At 40.2% G+C, this 19,614-nt stretch overlaps 1 protein-coding gene across 1 annotated transcript in view; it reads right to left on the bottom strand.

The window, feature by feature from the left end:
- LOC143138785 (receptor-type tyrosine-protein phosphatase beta-like) overlaps positions 1-19,614 on the bottom strand; it is a 63,455-nt gene that overhangs the window by 25,978 nt on the left and 17,863 nt on the right. The window contains exons 4-14 of the mRNA XM_076299171.1: positions 18,255-18,518; positions 17,890-18,159; positions 11,426-11,689; positions 11,056-11,325; positions 4,615-4,878; positions 4,248-4,517; positions 3,097-3,360; positions 2,731-3,000; positions 1,582-1,845; positions 1,216-1,485; positions 67-330 (exon numbers count right to left, since the gene is read on the bottom strand). Coding sequence (XP_076155286.1) covers positions 67-330; positions 1,216-1,485; positions 1,582-1,845; positions 2,731-3,000; positions 3,097-3,360; positions 4,248-4,517; positions 4,615-4,878; positions 11,056-11,325; positions 11,426-11,689; positions 17,890-18,159; positions 18,255-18,518 — 2,934 coding nt within the window. The remainder of the gene's footprint in view (positions 1-66; positions 331-1,215; positions 1,486-1,581; positions 1,846-2,730; positions 3,001-3,096; positions 3,361-4,247; positions 4,518-4,614; positions 4,879-11,055; positions 11,326-11,425; positions 11,690-17,889; positions 18,160-18,254; positions 18,519-19,614) is intronic.

Genomic DNA, 19,614 nt, shown 5'->3' with positions numbered 1-19,614 from the left:
ATTCTGTTCTCCTTTGTGAAAACAATCTATTTACCAACAAAATTCTGTATATATTCTAATACTCACATGTTGCATTGGTCACTGGCTCAGACTCTTGACTAAAGCTCCCACTCTGTGTTGTGACTGTGGCTGTGTATATCTTCCCAGCTGTCAGGTTTTGAAACTTATAGAAGGTGGTTTTTGAGTCCAGTAGACTACTATTGGTGCTCCTGCTGCTGCTGTTCAGGAGAACCACATAAGACTCCACATGTCCATTAGGAGCATCCCATGACACTGTGATGGAGTTATTGGACTGTTCTGAGATGGACAGCTGCTGCACAGTCTCTGGCCCTGGGTGACAGGAAGATAAAAACATTTAAACACAACCACACTGAAGAAAGGACATAGAGTCAGGTAACTATACACTGTGATGAAACAAGGCAATGACACAAGGACTGAATCCTGAGAGAGATGAAATCCTTTACATAATCTGGAACAACACAGGTAGGACATATAATTTAAATGAAGGTGAACTGAAGATTACTGACATATCTGTCGGAGAACACATCCTGTCTCATGCTGTTTGCATTGATAGAGAGAAGTTAAAGGAATATTAAGACGTAATATATAAAACAAGTTCTGTGGCATGAAATTCTATATGGATATGCCTCTTTAAAGGGGTGATGTGTAGGATTTTAGTTGCCTTGAATGATCAATATGTCAACTATGGCACTCTTCCATTGAGTTTCATGTTTGACAAAAGCACCTCCTAAAATACAAAATGGTACTACCGGTATGAGTGAGAACTGTCTGTTGGTAGCTGGTTAGCATGCTTCTTTACATTTATTTTTTTTATTTTACATTTTACAGCTGTTTCTAGGTAATTTTCCATATTTTTTTACAAAAAATTACCTACACATAGCCCATTTAACAAGAATGTGTTGAATGGTTAAAGGGAGAGATCATTTAGTCACAGATACTGTAAAACCTACTTCCTAGAGAGATATTTCATGTAGGCTGAATGAGAAATGAAAACATTTGTGAGTGAATCATATATAATATATATTGCAATGCTCTACCTACTTGTTACAACATTTTCCATAGTGCTGGTGTTGAAGGTTTAGATGAAGAAGTAGGAAATGAAGATGCCATTTCACTCAAAGACATAATCCCAGAGACCAATATTTCTTTTTAAATAGATTGAGATGCACCTGTATACCTGAATACTGCACTTACTTGTTACAGTTTTCACTTCAACACGTTGGCTCTGGAGGCCAAATGGTCCAGTTGTTCTCACAGAGATGTTGTGAGACGTTCCTGGTGTGAGCTCTGTCAGGTTCTGTGATGTGCTTTTGGTATTATACTCTCTGGACCAAGAAGAATTACTGATGGTGACAGTGTAGTTAAAACTGTCTGAGTTCTCCATCAAAGGGGCTAGAGCCCACGCAATAGAAATGGACTTTGTAGTTGTATGGTCTATGGTGATACTTCCTGGAGGATTGGGATCTAAAAAAAAGGTTTCATTTGTATGATCAAATTCTGTTCTCCTTTGTGAAAACAATCTATTTACCAACAAAATTCTGTATATATTCTAATACTCACATGTTGCATTGGTCACTGGCTCAGACTCTTGACTAAAGCTCCCACTCTGTGTTGTGACTGTGGCTGTGTATATCTTCCCAGCTGTCAGGTTTTGAAACTTATAGAAGGTGGTTTTTGAGTCCAGTAGACTACTATTGGTGCTCCTGCTGCTGCTGTTCAGGAGAACCACATAAGACTCCACATGTCCATTAGGAGCATCCCATGACACTGTGATGGAGTTATTGGACTGTTCTGAGATGGACAGCTGCTGCACAGTCTCTGGCCCTGGGTGACAGGAAGATAAAAACATTTAAACACAACCACATTGAAGAAAGGACATAGAGTCAGGTAACTATAGACTGTGATGAAACAAGGCAATGACACAAGGACTGAATCCTGAGAGAGATGAAATCCTTTACATAATCTGGAACAACACAGGTAGGACATATCATTTAAATGAAGGTGAACTGAAGATTACTGACATATCTGTCGGAGAACACATCCTGTCTCATGCTGTTTGCATTGATAGAGAGAAGTTAAAGGAATATTAAGACGTAATATATAAAACAAGTTCTGTGGCATGAAATTCTATATGGATATGCCTCTTTAAAGGGGTGATGTGTAGGATTTTAGTTGCCTTGAATGATCAATATGTCAACTATGGCACTCTTCCATTGAGTTTCATGTTTGACAAAAGCACCTCCTAAAATACAAAATGGTACTACCGGTATGAGTGAGAACTGTCTGTTGGTAGCTGGTTAGCATGCTTCTTTACATTTATTTTTTTTATTTTACATTTTACAGCTGTTTCTAGGTAATTTTCCATATTTTTTTACAAAAAATTACCTACACATAGCCCATTTAACAAGAATGTGTTGAATGGTTAAAGGGAGAGATCATTTAGTCACAGATACTGTAAAACCTACTTCCTAGAGAGATATTTCATGTAGGCTGAATGAGAAATGAAAACATTTGTGAGTGAATCATATATAATATATATTGCAATGCTCTACCTACTTGTTACAACATTTTCCATAGTGCTGGTGTTGAAGGTTTAGATGAAGAAGTAGGAAATGAAGATGCCATTTCACTCAAAGACATAATCCCAGAGACCAATATTTATTTTTAAATAGATTGAGATGCACCTGTATACCTGAATACTGCACTTACTTGTTACAGTTTTCAGTTCAACACGTTGGCTCTGGAGGCCAAATGGTCCAGTTGTTCTCACAGAGATGTTGTGAGACGTTCCTGGTGTGAGCTCTGTCAGGTTCTGGGATGTGCTTTTGGTATTATACTCTCTGGACCAAGAAGAATTACTGATGGTGACAGTGTAGTTAAAACTGTCTGAGTTCTCCATCAAAGGGGCTAGAGCCCACGCAATAGAAATGGACTTTGTAGTTGTATGGTCTATGGTGATACTTCCTGGAGGATTGGGATCTAAAAAAAAGGTTTCATTTGTATGATCAAATTCTGTTCTCCTTTGTGAAAACAATCTATTTACCAACAAAATTCTGTATATATTCTAATACTCACATGTTGCATTGGTCACTGGCTCAGACTCTTGACTAAAGCTCCCACTCTGTGTTGTGACTGTGGCTGTGTATATCTTCCCAGCTGTCAGGTTTTGAAACTTATAGAAGGTGGTTTTTGAGTCCAGTAGACTACTATTGGTGCTCCTGCTGCTGCTGTTCAGGAGAACCACATAAGACTCCACATGTCCATTAGGAGCATCCCATGACACTGTGATGGAGTTATTGGACTGTTCTGAGATGGACAGCTGCTGCACAGTCTCTGGCCCTGGGTGACAGGAAGATAAAAACATTTAAACACAACCACATTGAAGAAAGGACATAGAGTCAGGTAACTATAGACTGTGATGAAACAAGGCAATGACACAAGGACTGAATCCTGAGAGAGATGAAATCCTTTACATAATCTGGAACAACACAGGTAGGACATATCATTTAAATGAAGGTGAACTGAAGATTACTGACATATCTGTCGGAGAACACATCCTGTCTCATGCTGTTTGCATTGATAGAGAGAAGTTAAAGGAATATTAAGACGTAATATATAAAACAAGTTCTGTGGCATGAAATTCTATATGGATATGCCTCTTTAAAGGGGTGATGTGTAGGATTTTAGTTGCCTTGAATGATCAATATGTCAACTATGGCACTCTTCCATTGAGTTTCATGTTTGACAAAAGCACCTCCTAAAATACAAAATGGTACTACCGGTATGAGTGAGAACTGTCTGTTGGTAGCTGGTTAGCATGCTTCTTTACATTTTTTTTTAATTTATTTTACATTTTACAGCTGTTTCTAGGTAATTTTCCATATTTTTTTACAAAAAATTACCTACACATAGCCCATTTAACAAGAATGTGTTGAATGGTTAAAGGGAGGGATCATTTAGTCACAGATACTGTAAAACCTACTTCCTAGAGAGATATTTCATGTAGGCTGAATGAGAAATGAAAACATTTGTGAGTGAATCATATATAATATATATTGCAATGCTCTACCTACTTGTTACAACATTTTCCACAGTGCTGGTGTTGAAGGTTTAGATGAAGAAGTAGGCAATGAAGATGCCATTTCACTCAAAGACTTAATCCCAGAGACCAATATTTCTTTTTAAATAGATTGAGATGCACCTGTATACCTGAATACTGCACTTACTTGTTACAGTTTTCAGTTCAACGCGTTGGCTCTGGAGGCCAAATGGTCCAGTTGTTCTCACAGAGATGTTGTGAGACGTTCCTGGTGTGAGCTCTGTCAGGTTCTGGGATGTGCTTTTGGTATTATACTCTCTGGACCAAGAAGAATTACTGATGGTGACAGTGTAGTTAAAACTGTCTGAGTTCTCCATCCAGGGGGCTGGAGCCCACGCAATAGAAATGGAGTTTGTAGTTGTATGGTCTATGGTGATACTTCCTGGAGGATTGGGATCTAAAAAAAAGGTTTCATTTGTATGATCAAATCCCGTTCTCCTTTGTGAAAACAATTTATTTACCAAAAAAAATTCTGTATATATTCTAATACTCACATGTTGCATTGGTCACTGGCTCAGACTCTTGACTAAAGCTCCCACTCTGTGTTGTGACTATGGCTGTGTATATCTTCCCAGCTGTCAGGTTTTGAAACTTATAGAAGGTGGTTTTTGAGTCCAGTAGACTACTATTGGTGCTCCTGCTGCTGCTGTTCAGGAGAACCACATAAGACTCCACATGTCCATTAGGAGCATCCCATGACACTGTGATGGAGTTATTGGACTGTTCTGAGATGGACAGCTGCTGCACAGTCTCTGGCCCTGGGTGACAGGAAGATAAAAACATTTAAACACAACCACATTGAAGAAAGGACATAGAGTCAGGTAACTATAGACTGTGATGAAACAAGGCAATGACACAAGGACTGAATCCTGAGAGAGATTAAATCCTTTACATAATCTGGAACAACACAGGTTGTCAGGATCTGGCCCTGTCCATTGAATTTGTGCCACCCTGGTGGCCATTTTGTGTATTGTCCTGTGTTTGTTTTTGCCTGTTTCCCATGTGCTTTGTGTTACCTGCCTGTCACCTGTCTTTGTCTCCGCCCCATCTCCTTATTTGGTCTGTGCGTCCTGTCTTGTTTGTTTTCCCTCCATTTCTGCCTCCTCACCTGTTCCCTGTTGTCTCGTTGGTTTCGTCCAGTCCTCTGTCTCTCTGTTAATTGCTCTGTGTATTTCTATCCTCCTGTTTCTCTGTTCCCTGTCGGCTCGGCTCTCTGTTTGTCTTGTCAAAGCCCACATGTATGTAAGTCAGTAAGTCTTTGAACGTTTGTATTAAGAATTAAATCGTGTTTTTTTTCGTAATTCCGCCTGGTGTAGTCATGCATTTGGGTCCTATCCGCCTACCCTGACACAGGTAGGACATATCATTTAAATGAAGGTGAACTGAAGATTACTGACATATCTGTCGGAGAACACATCCTGTCTCATGCTGTTTGCATTGATAGAGAGACGTTAAAGGAATATTAAGACGTAATATATAAAAATATGGGGCGCCAAATGTAACATGCCTTATTTCGTGGACAGAATGACTTTCGTGTGACGAAATACATATATTCATTACGAAACCATGTTACATCGTAACGCCTTTTGTCCACGGAATGCACAAATTGGTTTGCATTGTGTCCACGAAACACTGAAGAGAGCACATAATTTCGTGGACGAAATTGACTGGTGGCCTTTTCCTTTCGTGGACATAATGCTGAATGCAGTATTCACTGTCGTAGACGAAATGTTTGGTCAAAAGTAATTCTGTCTATGTAAATACGGAATGCACCTACATGCACCTACACGCATCATTCTGTGCATCCTATTTCAATTTCGTCCACAGAAGGCAATTTAACAACTTACGAAATGCATTCAGTGACATATGCTTTCATTCTGTGGACGAAATGCATAATAGAATCACGTACAATACATTTCGTGAGTCAGCAGTTTACGAAATGACTTATGTGTCACGATAATTTCATTACGTGGACGAAATGCATAACAGAATCACGAAATCAGTTTTGTGACCTGCTGCAATACATTTCGTGAGTCAGCAGTTTACAGAATGAATTCTGTGTCACGATAATTCCATTATGTGGACGAAATGCATAACAGAATCACGAAATCAGTTTTGTGACCTGCTACAATACATTTCGTGAGTTTGCGGAATGAATTAATCAGTGGGTAGCCTATAGGCTACCATTTAGAAGTGGCCACTTCAATCGCGCCTGCCGTTAGTCAGAGCTCCGTGAAACAAAGGAAAGCCCTTTATTTGGATGGGCAAGTAGGCATTACGCCTATTATGCGCGCACTCCAGCGAGACAAACTAGGCCTACTGTTAGGCCTACAACAAGTCGCGATTTATTAGGCTATCCAAGCGCTATACTGTTTATATGAACATTACAGGAATCCACTTCTTGATTGTTTTAAATATCGTTGCTTAGCCTACCCACGAGTTTGTCAGTTTCACTTTGTAAAGTTTGCCAAAATCACCTTTTTACATGGTTGTTTGTATGAAAATGTATTAGTATTTTCTCTCTGTTTAATATGTCATGTATGTAAATTTGATGTCAGCTGACCGTTAAACGCGCGTTTTTGGTAGGAGTGACTTTCATTGCACTTTGTTTAAATGTAGGCGCGGGGAGAGCGCTCGCCCCCGCTAGTTACCTGTGCGAAGACGCTGGTGTATGAGTAGCGTGCGTTAGAGGCCTTGCATGCTGAACCGTGACTTTTTCTCGCTATCTGCGATCACTCATTTTCCCCCAAAGTCATTGGATTACAGCAAGCAAAGGAGCATTTTTCCTAACGTGCGTGTTTTGGTGAGATTGCGTTTCGCAACCGTAGCCTATTAGGGAACGACTTCTCAACAGACTGTAAGCGCAACGACTCTTTCTTATTCCGGGGATCATGTTTGTGTTTTGGACTGATTGAATCATCTGCTTGATGTCGGGACTGTTGGGCACTGAACTTTGGGGGGTATTTGTTCGTGCATTGTGAAACTTTGTTGTTGTGTGTCGGGTCTTCAGTTGCGCGCCGAGTGGCAGCGAGTTCGTTCATTACAATACAAAGTGAATCAATCTCATATGTTTGGGTTTCTTTCTGTAAGAGTTTTTTCTTTAATATACACTCTTATTAAGAAGAAGGCAAGGCCTTTTGCCAGTTTAAGTTAAGATAAACTGAGGTCTTCGTCTGCATTCAGCTAGAATGATTTCCTGCTTGTTAGATCCGCCCATAACCTTAAATGCGTAGTGGCAATCAGTTCTTTTGAATAAGGGCGATTTGTTACAACTTGCAGAGACACGCATAGACTTTGAATGAGCACTCACAGCCTACCACTACCACCTAGGCTAATGTTATGCCTCTATATTTAATGAATTAAGAAGTAGGCCTATGCATTGATCAGGGAAACATTTAGTTTCTTTTTCTTTCGGTCCACGGTTCCAGCAGTTGTGCCGCAAAATTAACAGACAGAAGTACCGGGCATAGACCAAATCTAGCCTAAAATCGTGGTCCAGTGGACCAGCAATCTACTCGTAGGCTCATAGTTTGAAGATCATAGACCATAGATAATTCAGAGAAAGCCTATGCAGTTGCTTTTCGCGGACCTAGGCTAGGTCCAGCACGGCCTGGCACCGGTTCGCGGATTGCCAATCACACTGCCGTTGCAAAGCCTCTGAATGCAGCCAGCTGTCCCGTTTACCGGCAATGCTACAGCGGACTTAAGCTGCCACCTTGAGGCGAAAAGTTGCAATACATTTCACGCAGCTCTATGAACGGGAGGCGCGAGTGCCACTTCTAAATGGGACCCACTGACTAATTCATTCCGCAAACTGCTGACTCACGAAATGTATTTTAGCAGGTTACAAAACTGATCTGGGGGGGGCGCTCACATGCGCTACAAAGAGTTAAATACTTTCTCACTTTGCTGCGGATCATCTCGTACAGATCGTGTAATGTGCAGTAGCCTATAAGGGTAAATCGCGCTGATTTGAAGTTACCTATAATAACTACCAGTGAGCCGCAGGAGACGCTGCGCTTCAGCTTCACTTCACTACAAGGCATATGAAGTGCGTCCAAATTCATCCATTCTTCTCTGTTGAACCTCTCGAGTAGGCTACTCATCACACATGTGTCACATGAAAGAGCCTTTTCTCAGCTTTTAAACGGTGCTATAGCCACTATTTGCTGTGATAAACAGTTCGCGAGAAAAATTAACTTCAAGAGATTTAATAATTATTCTCTGTGCCCATCTCCACATCCATTCGTCTCGGTGGAATATCGTAGGCCTACACACTCTTCACGCAACACATGACAACCCATATATCAGAATAAACAGCAGACCTTACCAAACACAAAGGTGTAAAGCATTCCCGTGTATAAGTTAGCTGTTCCAGAGTAATCCGGTTTTGAAATAAATTGTAGAAAAATTCAACATGGTCTTTCGGCTTTAAGCATTTCTTAAAACTGAGCTGTGCTTACATCGCCTAGATATCTGTAAATAGGCCTATTAGAGAATATACAGGCAGCTTATGGTTAAGAGTTGTCAATGTAGCCTTAATGATTCTTTTCACAAAATGCTAAGCATGCATGTATTTAAGTTTCTTAAAACTGAGCTGTGCTTAAATGGGTCAATGCATGATTTCATAACAGACCAAATAGAAAATAAATGTTAAATATAGCCTACATATGTATACATATTAAAATCAGATTATGTGCTACACAGTATAGATCAAGTTGGACAGTAGCACATTTTAATCATGGGTAGTTGGACAGTAGCACATTTTAATCATTTTATATATCTATAGTGGCTGGTGAAAGAGTTGAGTGGCTTTTCCTTTTTTTTTTCGGGGGAATTAGTGGGTAGTGTCCCCACCAAAGCTCAGACCAAACCTACGCCCTTGCCGTAAACTGCTGACTCACGAAATGTATTGCATCAGGTCACAAAACTGATTTCGTGATTCTGTTATGCATTTCGTCCACGTAATGAAATTATCGTGACACATAAGTCATTTTGTAAACTGCTGACTCACGAAATGTATTGTACATGATTCTATTATGCATTTCGTCCACAGAATGAAAGCATATGTCACTGAATGCATTTCGTAAGTTGTTACTATTGTGTGGACGGAATGCCTTCTGTAACACAACACAATACTTCTGTGGACGAAATTGAAATAGGATGCACAGAATGATGCGTGTAGGTGCATTCCGTATTTACGTACACAGAATTACTTTTGACCAAACATTTCGTCTATGACAGTGAATACTGCATTCAGCATTATGTCCACGAAAGGAAAAGGCCACCAGTCAATTTCGTCCACGAAATGATGTGCTCTCTTCAGTGGACACAATGCAAACCAATTTGTGCATTCCGTGGACAAAAGGCGTTACGATGTAACATGGTTTCATAATGAATATATGTATTTCGTCACACGAAAGTCATTCTGTCCACGAAATAAGGCATGTTACATTTGGCGCCCCATATAAAACCAGTTCTGTGGCATGAAATTCTATATGGATATGCCTCTTTAAAGGGGTGATGTGTAGGATTTTAGTTGCCTTGAATGATCAATATGTCAACTATGGCACTCTTCCATTGAGTTTCATGTTTGACAAAAGCACCTCTTAAAATACAAAATGGTACTACCGGTATGAGTGAGAACTGTCTGTTGGTAGCTGGTTAGCATGCTTCTTTACTTTTTTTTAAAAAATTTATTTGACATTTTACGGCTGTTTCTAGGTTGTTTTCCATGTTTTTAACTAAAAATCCTAGCCTGAGTGCCAGCCGAACTTAGTCCCGCCCACAATATTTGAGGTCGGGGAAGTTCGGTCTGGCATTGCTCTGTTCTAGAGCAACTATGCTCGCCCTAAATCTGGCGGACCAATCAAATCGGGATTTACGATGATGGACAGGGGAGCAACAGCGCCTCGTCTATCACGTCATCTGAGCATGCTTAGGTTGATTATCGTTTGCAACAAAAATGCTGTGGCTAGAAGGAGACAGATTGCTTCTAAGACCCCATATGGAAAATGCAATATTATTTTAATGAGGTTTTATCACTGAAAACAATTATTTCTGAAAACTTTGGCCAAAGTTGAGATGTGGGAAAACTCATGGTTTCATCAAGGGAAAACAGTGTGTTGCATTTTGACATGTTCCCTCGTTCGTTTGAAATCTCTGATTGACCACCTGTTCGAGGGATTTGCGACAGCCTTTCCCAGTTGTTTGTAACATGTTTGTAGCACATCAGTGTTCAACAGAATTATTTTTAAAAACGAAGGGGATATAAGCTATCAGTTTTTTCCTAATAGCCTACCCTACTACGTATCTCTTAGATTTCGCTAATGAGTGTTGTAGGAGATATTGTCAGCACAATAACTTAAATTACAAAAGACCAGAAAACAATGTTAAGGCATTTGTGGAGAAGAAGGATGGTTCGTGTGTTGTTCCTACACCTCATGGTAAGCTATTTCGTTGCTCTGATTGGTTAGGTCTATCCAATTGAGTGCAGAGGCATTCCCCCCCTGTATTGGTTGAAACACGCCCCATAATTATGTCCCAATGGAGCAGTATCAGTCTCATATTCTGACTAGAATTGAGTATGGCTATGTCAGGCTATAAAAATCCTACACATAACCCATTTAATAAGAATGTGTTGAATGGTTAGAAGGACAGATCATTTAGACACAGCTACTGTAAAACCTATGTCCTAGAGAGATATTTCATGAAGGCTGAATAAGAAATGAAAACATTTGTGAGTGAATAACATATAATATATATTGCAATGCTTTACCTACTTGTTACAACATTTTCCACAGTGCTGGTGTTGAAGGTTTAGATGAAGTAGTAGGCAATGAAGATGCCATTTCACTCAAAGACATAATCCCCGAGACCAATATTTGTTTTTAAATAGATTGAGATGCACCTGTATACCTGAATACTGCACTTACTTGTTACAGTTTTCACTTCAACACGTTGGCTCTGGAGGCCAAATGGTCCAGTTGTTCTCACAGAGATGTTGTGAGACGTTCCTGGTGTGAGCTCTGTCAGGTTCTGGGATGTGCTTTTGGTATTATACTCTCTGGACCAAGAAGAATTACTGATGGTGACAGTGTAGTTAAAACTGTCTGAGTTCTCCATCCAGGGGGCTGGAGCCCACGCAATAGAAATGAACTTTGTAGTTGTATGGTCTATGGTGATACTTCCTGGAGGATTGGGATCTAAAAAAAAGGTTTCATTTGTATGATCGATCAAATCCCGTTCTCCTTTGTGAAAACAATCTATTTACCAACAAAATTCTGTATATATTCTAATACTCACATGTTGCATTGGTCACTGGCTCAGACTCTTGACTAAAGCTCCCACTCTTTGTTATGACTGTGGCTGTGTATATCTTCCCAGCTGTCAGGTTTTGAAACTTATAGAAGGTGGTATTTGAGTCCAGTAGACTACTATTGGTGCTCCTGCTGCTGCTGTTCAGGAGAACCTCATAGAACTCCACATGTCCATTAGGAGCATCCCATGACACTGTGATGGAGTTATTGGACTGTTCTGAGATGGACAGCTGCTGCACAGTCTCTGGCCCTGGGTGACAGGAAGAAAAAAACATTTAAACACAACCACATTGAACACATTTGGGGCAGCCGTGGCCTACTGGTTAGCGCTTCGGACTTGTAACCGGAGGGTTGCCGGTTCGAACCACGACCAGTAGGCACGGCTGAAGTGCCCTTGAGCAAGGCACCTAACCCCTCACTGCTCCCCGAGCGCCGCTGTGGTTGCAGGCAGCTCACTGCGCCGGGATTAGTGTGTGCTTCACCTCACTGTGTGCTGATTGTGTTTCACTAATTCACGGATTGGGATAAATGCAGAGACCAAATTTCCCTCACGGAATTAAAAGAGTATATATACTTATACTTAAACTATACTTGAAGAAAGGACAGAGTCAGGTAACTATACACTGTGATCAAACAAGGCAATGACACAAGGACTGAATCCTGAGAGATAAAATCCTTAACATAACCTGAAACAACAGAGGTAGGACATCATTTAAATGAAGGTGAACTGAAGATTACTGATATATCTGTCAGGGAACACATCCTGTCTCATGCTGTTTGCATTGATGGAGAGAAATTAAAGGAATATTAAGACGTAATATATGAAACAAGTTCTGTGGCATGAAATTCTATATGGCTATGTCTCTTTAAAGGGGTGATGTGCAGGATTTTAGTTGCCTTGAATGATCAATATGTCAACTCTGGCACTTTTCCATTAAGTTTCATGTTGGACAAAAGCACCTCTTAAAATACAAAATGGTACTACCGGTATGAGTGAGAACAGTCTGTTGGTAGCTGGTTAGCATGCTTCTTTACATTTTTTTTTATTATGACCGCCGCTAGCGAAGCTAGCGAAGCGGTCATATAATGATTGTCAAAGTTTTTTTTTTTTCCCCCCCCCCCCGTCATCTAATTTCTGAATTTTTGGTCAACGATACCCGGGACACACCGGTGCACATGAAATTTGGTGGGTATGTAGCCCCACTAGACTTTTACGGAACAATTTCGTTTCGTCCCCGGGGGCCACCCCCCTCCCCCCCGTGCTGGGCCCCCCGAACCGCAAAAAAAGCATTTTTTCCTAAATAACTTCCTGAACCGTGGCACTGAGGAGGAAGAATCTTTTATGGTATGTTGGTCTCAAGGGCCCACATCAACCTGGCCCTTAATCACTCATTTGTGATTTGCACCCCCCCCCCCCCCCCGGTAAAAAATTAAAATGCAAAATTATTCTGCTTTAATCGCCTCTATCTTCAGTTAAGATGTTCAGAACTGCACCAAATTTTATGTGTATGATTGACCTGGCATTCTCTGGGGGTATGCCAAGTTTCGTAGAATTTCATCCATGGGGGGGGGGGGGTCTAAAAAAAATTCGGTTATGTGTACATTTAGTGACTGTACACTCATTGGCCTGTAGATGGCGGTGCACACATATACACATGCACACACACACAGGCACCCACATACTATCGGTATTAGAACGGCCGATACATAATTACAAGTTCAGTAGGATTAAAAGAAAGCCAAATGTTCATCATCATCATGGCTGCATTTCCAGTATTGGCGATAAGTAGTCCTTTGTCCACTAGATGGCGCATCGTTGCAGTGAGACGTAATTTTGTTGGAAGTTAAAAGTGGGTTGGAAAAACAATGGACGCTTCCTACAAGGACTGTAGTTTACCGCAGAGAACGTCTAATAAGGATAGGACAATGTCACATGAAATGTAATTCCCATTTCTTCTTGAAGCCGAAATAAACTAGATGTACCGCGTAGCGGTACAAAATATGACCGCCGCTCAGTCCTGCACATCCATTCCGCGAAAATAAATCATATTAATGAATTTGTCTCCAATCTGTAACATTGTTATAAAACCTTTAAAATCTCTAAACAATCACAAGTAGGGCAGTTCATCACAGTCCATCCATTGCAACTGGACTGATGAAAGGTACACCTGTAGGCTACATTGTATTTGGGAAAAGCAGAAGGTAGCAGCATAATGTATTTATTTATTTATTTATTATTAAACAAAACAATCCCTGTCAGTTCCATGCAGTTTTCAACAGCTATCAAGAAGAGAGGTCATGTCATGGATTTTTGTGAATGTTTCTTCTTCTACATATGCATAAGTTTAGTCATCTAGTTCAAATGATATTCAGCTTTATTGTCAATGCACAAATTAAATACCAGTAGTCTAAAACAAAATGCCGTTTTACCCAGTGGTGCAAATAACTGACATGTCCAAAAGGGCCTTCATGAAATGCGTTGCGAGACTGTTCATACACATTTTAACGGGCAAAGTTGAAGAGCTACTGTCCGTTATTGTTTGTGCAAATAATATGCTGATTCATGTTCCCTTGCATTTTGCAACCATGAGGTCCATGGTTAAGCTCAATCTTTTGACGCAATCTTTTATTTTCACCCAGCCTAGTCCATGGTAGGCGCCCGATAGAAATATTGTTTAATTTTGCGATTGAGATATCCACGCACTGGCGCCCCCCCTGCGACGTGTTCGCCCCCCGGTTTTAGAGCTATTCTAAATGCAAAAATGCATAGAGGGAGTTATGACAAAACCGTGACTGTTAACAAACTATAAGCTATATAAGGTAGGCCCTATGCTAGGCCTATTACACAACACAAATTGTCACTAGGCTATGCTGGCGACCCAAATAAAATCTCCGTTGGAACCAATGGCTTACACCTTACAGTATCAAGCTGCCACCTCTTGGCGAAAAGTTAATAGTTTTGCATATCTGTAGTAATACATTTCACGTAGCTGTGAATCACGGAAAGGGCGAATGAAGTGGACACTTCTAAATGGAACCCAACCCACTGTACAGTAGCTCAAGGTCTGTGGCTAAAGCAGCCATAATGAAAGCGTTATCATTGTTTGGATACTTCACACACACGTGTTTTTTAATCGCATAGACTACAACTACCAAGCTGGAATCAAAGCACATCGACTCCCCTCTCACACCCTAAACACGCACTTCGAACAAACAAAAAGTGCCTCAGTCTCACGGAATAGCCATAGGCAAAACTGTATCTGACCGGTGTAATGTTGGTACTAAATCATCCATCGCAAAGAATGATTTTTGTAGCACGTGCAACATCTCAACGTGCGCTCTAAAACATCTGGTTTAAATGGAGATGTAGATCATCACGGGTGCGTTAATAAATCTACATTGCGGCGAGTTGACACAAATTATTCACTTTGACGAATTTATGTGTATGACGTTCTCTGCGGTAAACTACTGTAGCCTACAGTCTTGTCCTTGTAGGAAGCGTAGTGTCTTTCCAACCCACTTTAGATTAACTTCCAACAAAATTACGTCTCACTGCAATGATGCGCCATCTAGTGGACAAACGACTACTTATCGCCAATACTGGAAATGCAGCCATGATGATGATGATGATGAATATTTATTTTGGCTTTCTTTTAATCCTACTGAATTTGTAATTATGTATCGGCCGTTCTAATACCGATAGTATGTGGGTGCCTGTGTGTGCATGTGTATGTATATGTGTGCACCACCATCTACAGGCCAATGAGTGTACAGTCACTAAATGTACACATAACTTAATTTTTTAGACCCCCCCCCATGGATGAAATTCTACGAAACTTGGCATACCCCCAGAGAATGTCAGGTTAATCATACACATAAAATTTGGTGCAGTTCTGAACGTCTTTACTGAAGAGAGGAGCGATTAAAGCAGAATGATATTGCATTTTGATTTTTTACCGGGGGGGTGCAAATCACAAATGAGTGATTATGGGCTAGGTTGATGTGGGCCCTTGAGACCAACATATAATAAAAATTTCTTCATCCTCGGTGCCACGGTTCAGGTAGTTATTTAGGAAAAACTGCATTTTTTGGGTTTCGGGGGGCCCAGCGCGGAGGGGGAGTGGCCCACGGGGACCAAACGAAATTTTTCCGTAAAAGTCTAGTGGGGCTACATACCCACCAAATTTCATGTGCCCCGGTGTTTCGGTGCCCCGGGTATCGTTGACCAAAATTTCAGGAAGTAGATGACGAAAAAAAAAAAAAAAAACTTTGACAATCCCTATATGACCGCTTCGCTAGCTTCGCTAGCGGCGGTCATAATAATGAGGATGTTTATCGGACATGCTTGGTTTTTACTGCAGGTACGTTAATCTTATAATATCAATAAGGACCTAGGTAATGTTACCGTTAGCGTTGGTTGAGTGATGGAGGCCAATTTGATTGATTGCATTTGTAGAAAACTATAAATGCGGTTATACCAAGCAAATTGATAGCAGCACTGTAATTGTATCTTTCGACTGTCATTTGTTGCACGTGCTACAAAAATCATTCTGTGCAATGGAAGATTTACCAACATTACCCCGGTCTGATACAGTTTTGCCTATACATGCGTGAGACTGAGACGTCTGTTTATTTGTTTGAAGTGCGTGCAGGGTGTGAGAGGGGAATCGATGTGCTTTGATTCCAGCTTGGTAGTTGTAGTCTGTGAGATTAAAAAGCACGTGTGTGTGAAGTATCCAAACAATGACACCTTCATTTCATTATGGCTGCTTTAGCAACACACCTTAAGCTACTGTGTAGTGGGTCCCATTTAGAAGTGGCTACTTCATTCGCGCTTTCCTTGACTCATGGAGCTGCGTGAATTTTATTACAACTTTTCGCCACGATATGGCAGTTTAAGTCCGCTTGATACTGTAAGGCGTAAGCCATTGGTTTCCAAAGGAGATTTTATTTGTGTCGCCAGCATAGCCTATTGACAATTTATGTTGTAAATAGGCCTACCTTATAAGCCTACCTGTAGCTTAGGGAAGCTAACAGCTTTCTATTAGGATCTAGTTTGTTAGTTACAGTTTTGTCATAACTCCCTGATGCATTTTTGCATTTAGAATAGCCAGAGCGTGGATATCTCAATCGGAAAATTAAACAATTTCGGGTGCCTATGGACTAGGCTGGGTGAACCCAGCCTGATCTGCCCGCTATTTATTTTTTGATTTCTTAAAAGATTGAGCTTGGTCTGGTGAAAGCCAGACTAGCCATGGACCTCAGTTACACAATGCAAGGGAACATGAATCAGCCTATATTTGCACGAACAATAACGGACAACAGCTCTTCAACTTTGGCCCGTTAAAATGTGTATGAACAGTCTAGCGACGCATTTCATCAAGGCCCATTTGGATATGTCAGTTATTTGCACCACTGTTTAGATGTAAAACAGCATTTCGTTTCAGACTACTTTTACTTAATTTGTGCATTAACAATAACGTTTCAGACTACTGTTACCTAATTTGTGCATTGACAATAAAGTAGCTTATCACATGAACTAAAGATGACTCAAATCTTATGTAGAAGAAGAAACATTCACAAAAAATCCATTCATCCAAAAATGACCTTTGTTTTTGATAGCTGTTGAAAACGGCATGGAACTGACAGAGATGTTTTTGTTTATAAATAAATAAATAAATAAATAAATAACATTATGCTGATACCTTTTGCTTTTCCCAAATACATTGTAGCCTACAGGTGTAAGTGACCTTTCATCAATCCAGTTGCAATGGATGAACTGTGATGAACTGCCCTACTTGTGATTGTTTAGAGATTTTAAAGGTTTTATAACAATGCTAATCTTGTTTGGCTATTCTACAATCTATTCACCTTTTCAGCGCCAGTAGGCTACTTTATGTGCAGCCGCACACACACACTCAGGCATGCCAAACAAGCATACACAAAAGTTTCAAGAGTGGGGGATGGAGTAAAAGATGGAGACAAATTGAAGTGTGATTTATTTTCGTGGAACGGATGTACAGGACTGAGCGGCGGTCATATTTTGTACCGCTATGCGGTACATCTAGTTTTTTTTTTAAATTTTACATTTTACGGCTGTTTTCTAGGTAATTTTCCATGTTTTTAACTGAAAATCCTACACATAGCCCATTTAACAAGAATGTGTTGAATGGTTAGAAGGACACATCATTTAGTCACAGCTACTGTAAAATCTACTCCCTAGAAAGATATTTCATGTAGGCTGAATGAGAAATAAAACATTGGTGAGTAAAATATATATTGCAATGCTCTATCTACTTGTTACAACATTTTCCACAGTGCTGGTGTTGAAGGTTTAGATGAAGTGGTAGGCAATGAAGATGCCATTTCACTCAAAGACATAATCCCTGACACCAATATTTGTTTTTAAATAGATTGAGATGCACCTGCATACCTGAATGCTGCACTTACTTGTTACACTGTTCACTTCAACACGTTGGCTCTGGAGGCCAAATGGTCCAGTTGTTCTCACAGAGATGTCGTGAGACATTCCTGGTGTGAGCTCTGTCAGGTTCTGGGATGTGCTTTTGGTATTATACTCTCTGGACCAAGAAGAATTACTGATGGTGACGGTGTAGTTAAAACTGTCTGAGTTCTCCATCCAGGGGGCTGGAGCCCACGCAATAGAAATGGACTTTGTAGTTGTATGGTCTATGGTGATACTTCCTGGAGGATTGGGATCTAAAAAAAGGTTTCATTTGTACAATCAAATCCCGTTCTCCTTTGTGAAAACAATCTATTTACCAACAAAATTCTGTATATATTCTAATACTCACATGTTGCATTGGTCACTGGCTCAGACTCTTGACTAAAGCTCCCACTCTTTGTTATGAGTGTGGCTGTGTATATCTTCCCAGCTGTCAGGTTTTGAAACTTATAGAAGGTGGTATTTGAGTCCAGTAGACCACTACTGGTGCTCCTGCCGCTGCTGTTCAGGAGAACCTCATAGAACTCCACATGTCCATTAGGAGCATCCCATGACACTGTGATGGAGTTATTGGACTGTTCTGAGATGGACAGCTGCTGCACAGTCTCTGGCCCTGGGTGACAGGAAGATAAAAACATTTAAACACAACCACATTGAAGAAAGGACAGTATACAGTATGGTTATGGTTATGGTTATGGTTATGGATTTAGCAGACGCCTTTGTCCAAAGCGACATATAAATACAAAACAACATAATAATATTTAAAAATGAACAGGGAACAGATTAAAATCTAGGTCAAATATAGTAAGGAGAATAGTTGTAGTACACAATAATATCAATTCAATCAATAGCCTAATAAAAAAAGCAATGTAAAAAAGGGGAAAGGCAATAATAAAACAATAATGTCAATTCAATCAATAATATAAAAACAATAACATGCTAAGACTACATTAAGGAGAATATCAATAATAAACAATAATGTCAAATTAATTAACAGCCCAATTAAAATAAAAACAACATTATATAAACCATAACACATAAGCGCTTAAACAACTAAGTATATGTTGAATAGGAATGTCTTTAGACCCCTCTTAAACGACCCAAAACTACCACAGGAACGGAGAGCACTGGGCAGTTCATTCCACCAACATGGAACCACTGAAGAAAAGAGTCTGGAATTAGACCCAGTTTTTATGACTGGTCGACACAACATACGCTCACCAGAAGACCGCAGTGGGCGGTTGGGCATGTATATAGAATCAGGTAACTATACACTGTGATCAAACAAGGCAATGACACAAGGACTGAATCCTGAGAGAGATAAAATCCTTAACATAACCTGAAACAACAGAGGTAGGACATCATTTAAATGAAGGTGAACTGAAGATTACTGATATATCTGTCGGGGAACACAACCTGTCTCATGCTGTTTGCATTGATAGAGAGAAGTTAAAGGAATATTAAGACGTAATATATGAAACAAGTTCTGTGGCATGAATTTCTATATGGCTATGTCTCATTAAAGGGGTGATGTGCCTGATTTTAGTTGCCTTGAATGATCAATATGTCAACTCTGGCACTCTTCCATTGAGTTTCATCTTGGACAAAAGCACCTCTTAAAATACAAAATGGTACTACCGGCGCCTTTCCCAAAACCATAGTTGCTGACCTGTTAGCAACTTAGTTGGTTGGCAATGGGAAATTGCATT

This window comes from Alosa pseudoharengus, unplaced genomic scaffold, assembly GCF_046254945.1.
Source record: "Alosa pseudoharengus isolate Yale_2024_CS ecotype anadromous, Long Island Sound unplaced genomic scaffold, YU_APseudo_1.1 YU_APseudo_1.1_scf_10, whole genome shotgun sequence".
In the NCBI taxonomy this organism is placed as follows: Eukaryota; Metazoa; Chordata; class Actinopteri; order Clupeiformes; family Clupeidae; genus Alosa; species Alosa pseudoharengus.
The sequence above is the reverse complement of the archived record's forward strand: the minus strand, read 5'-3'. Positions and strand labels throughout refer to the sequence as shown.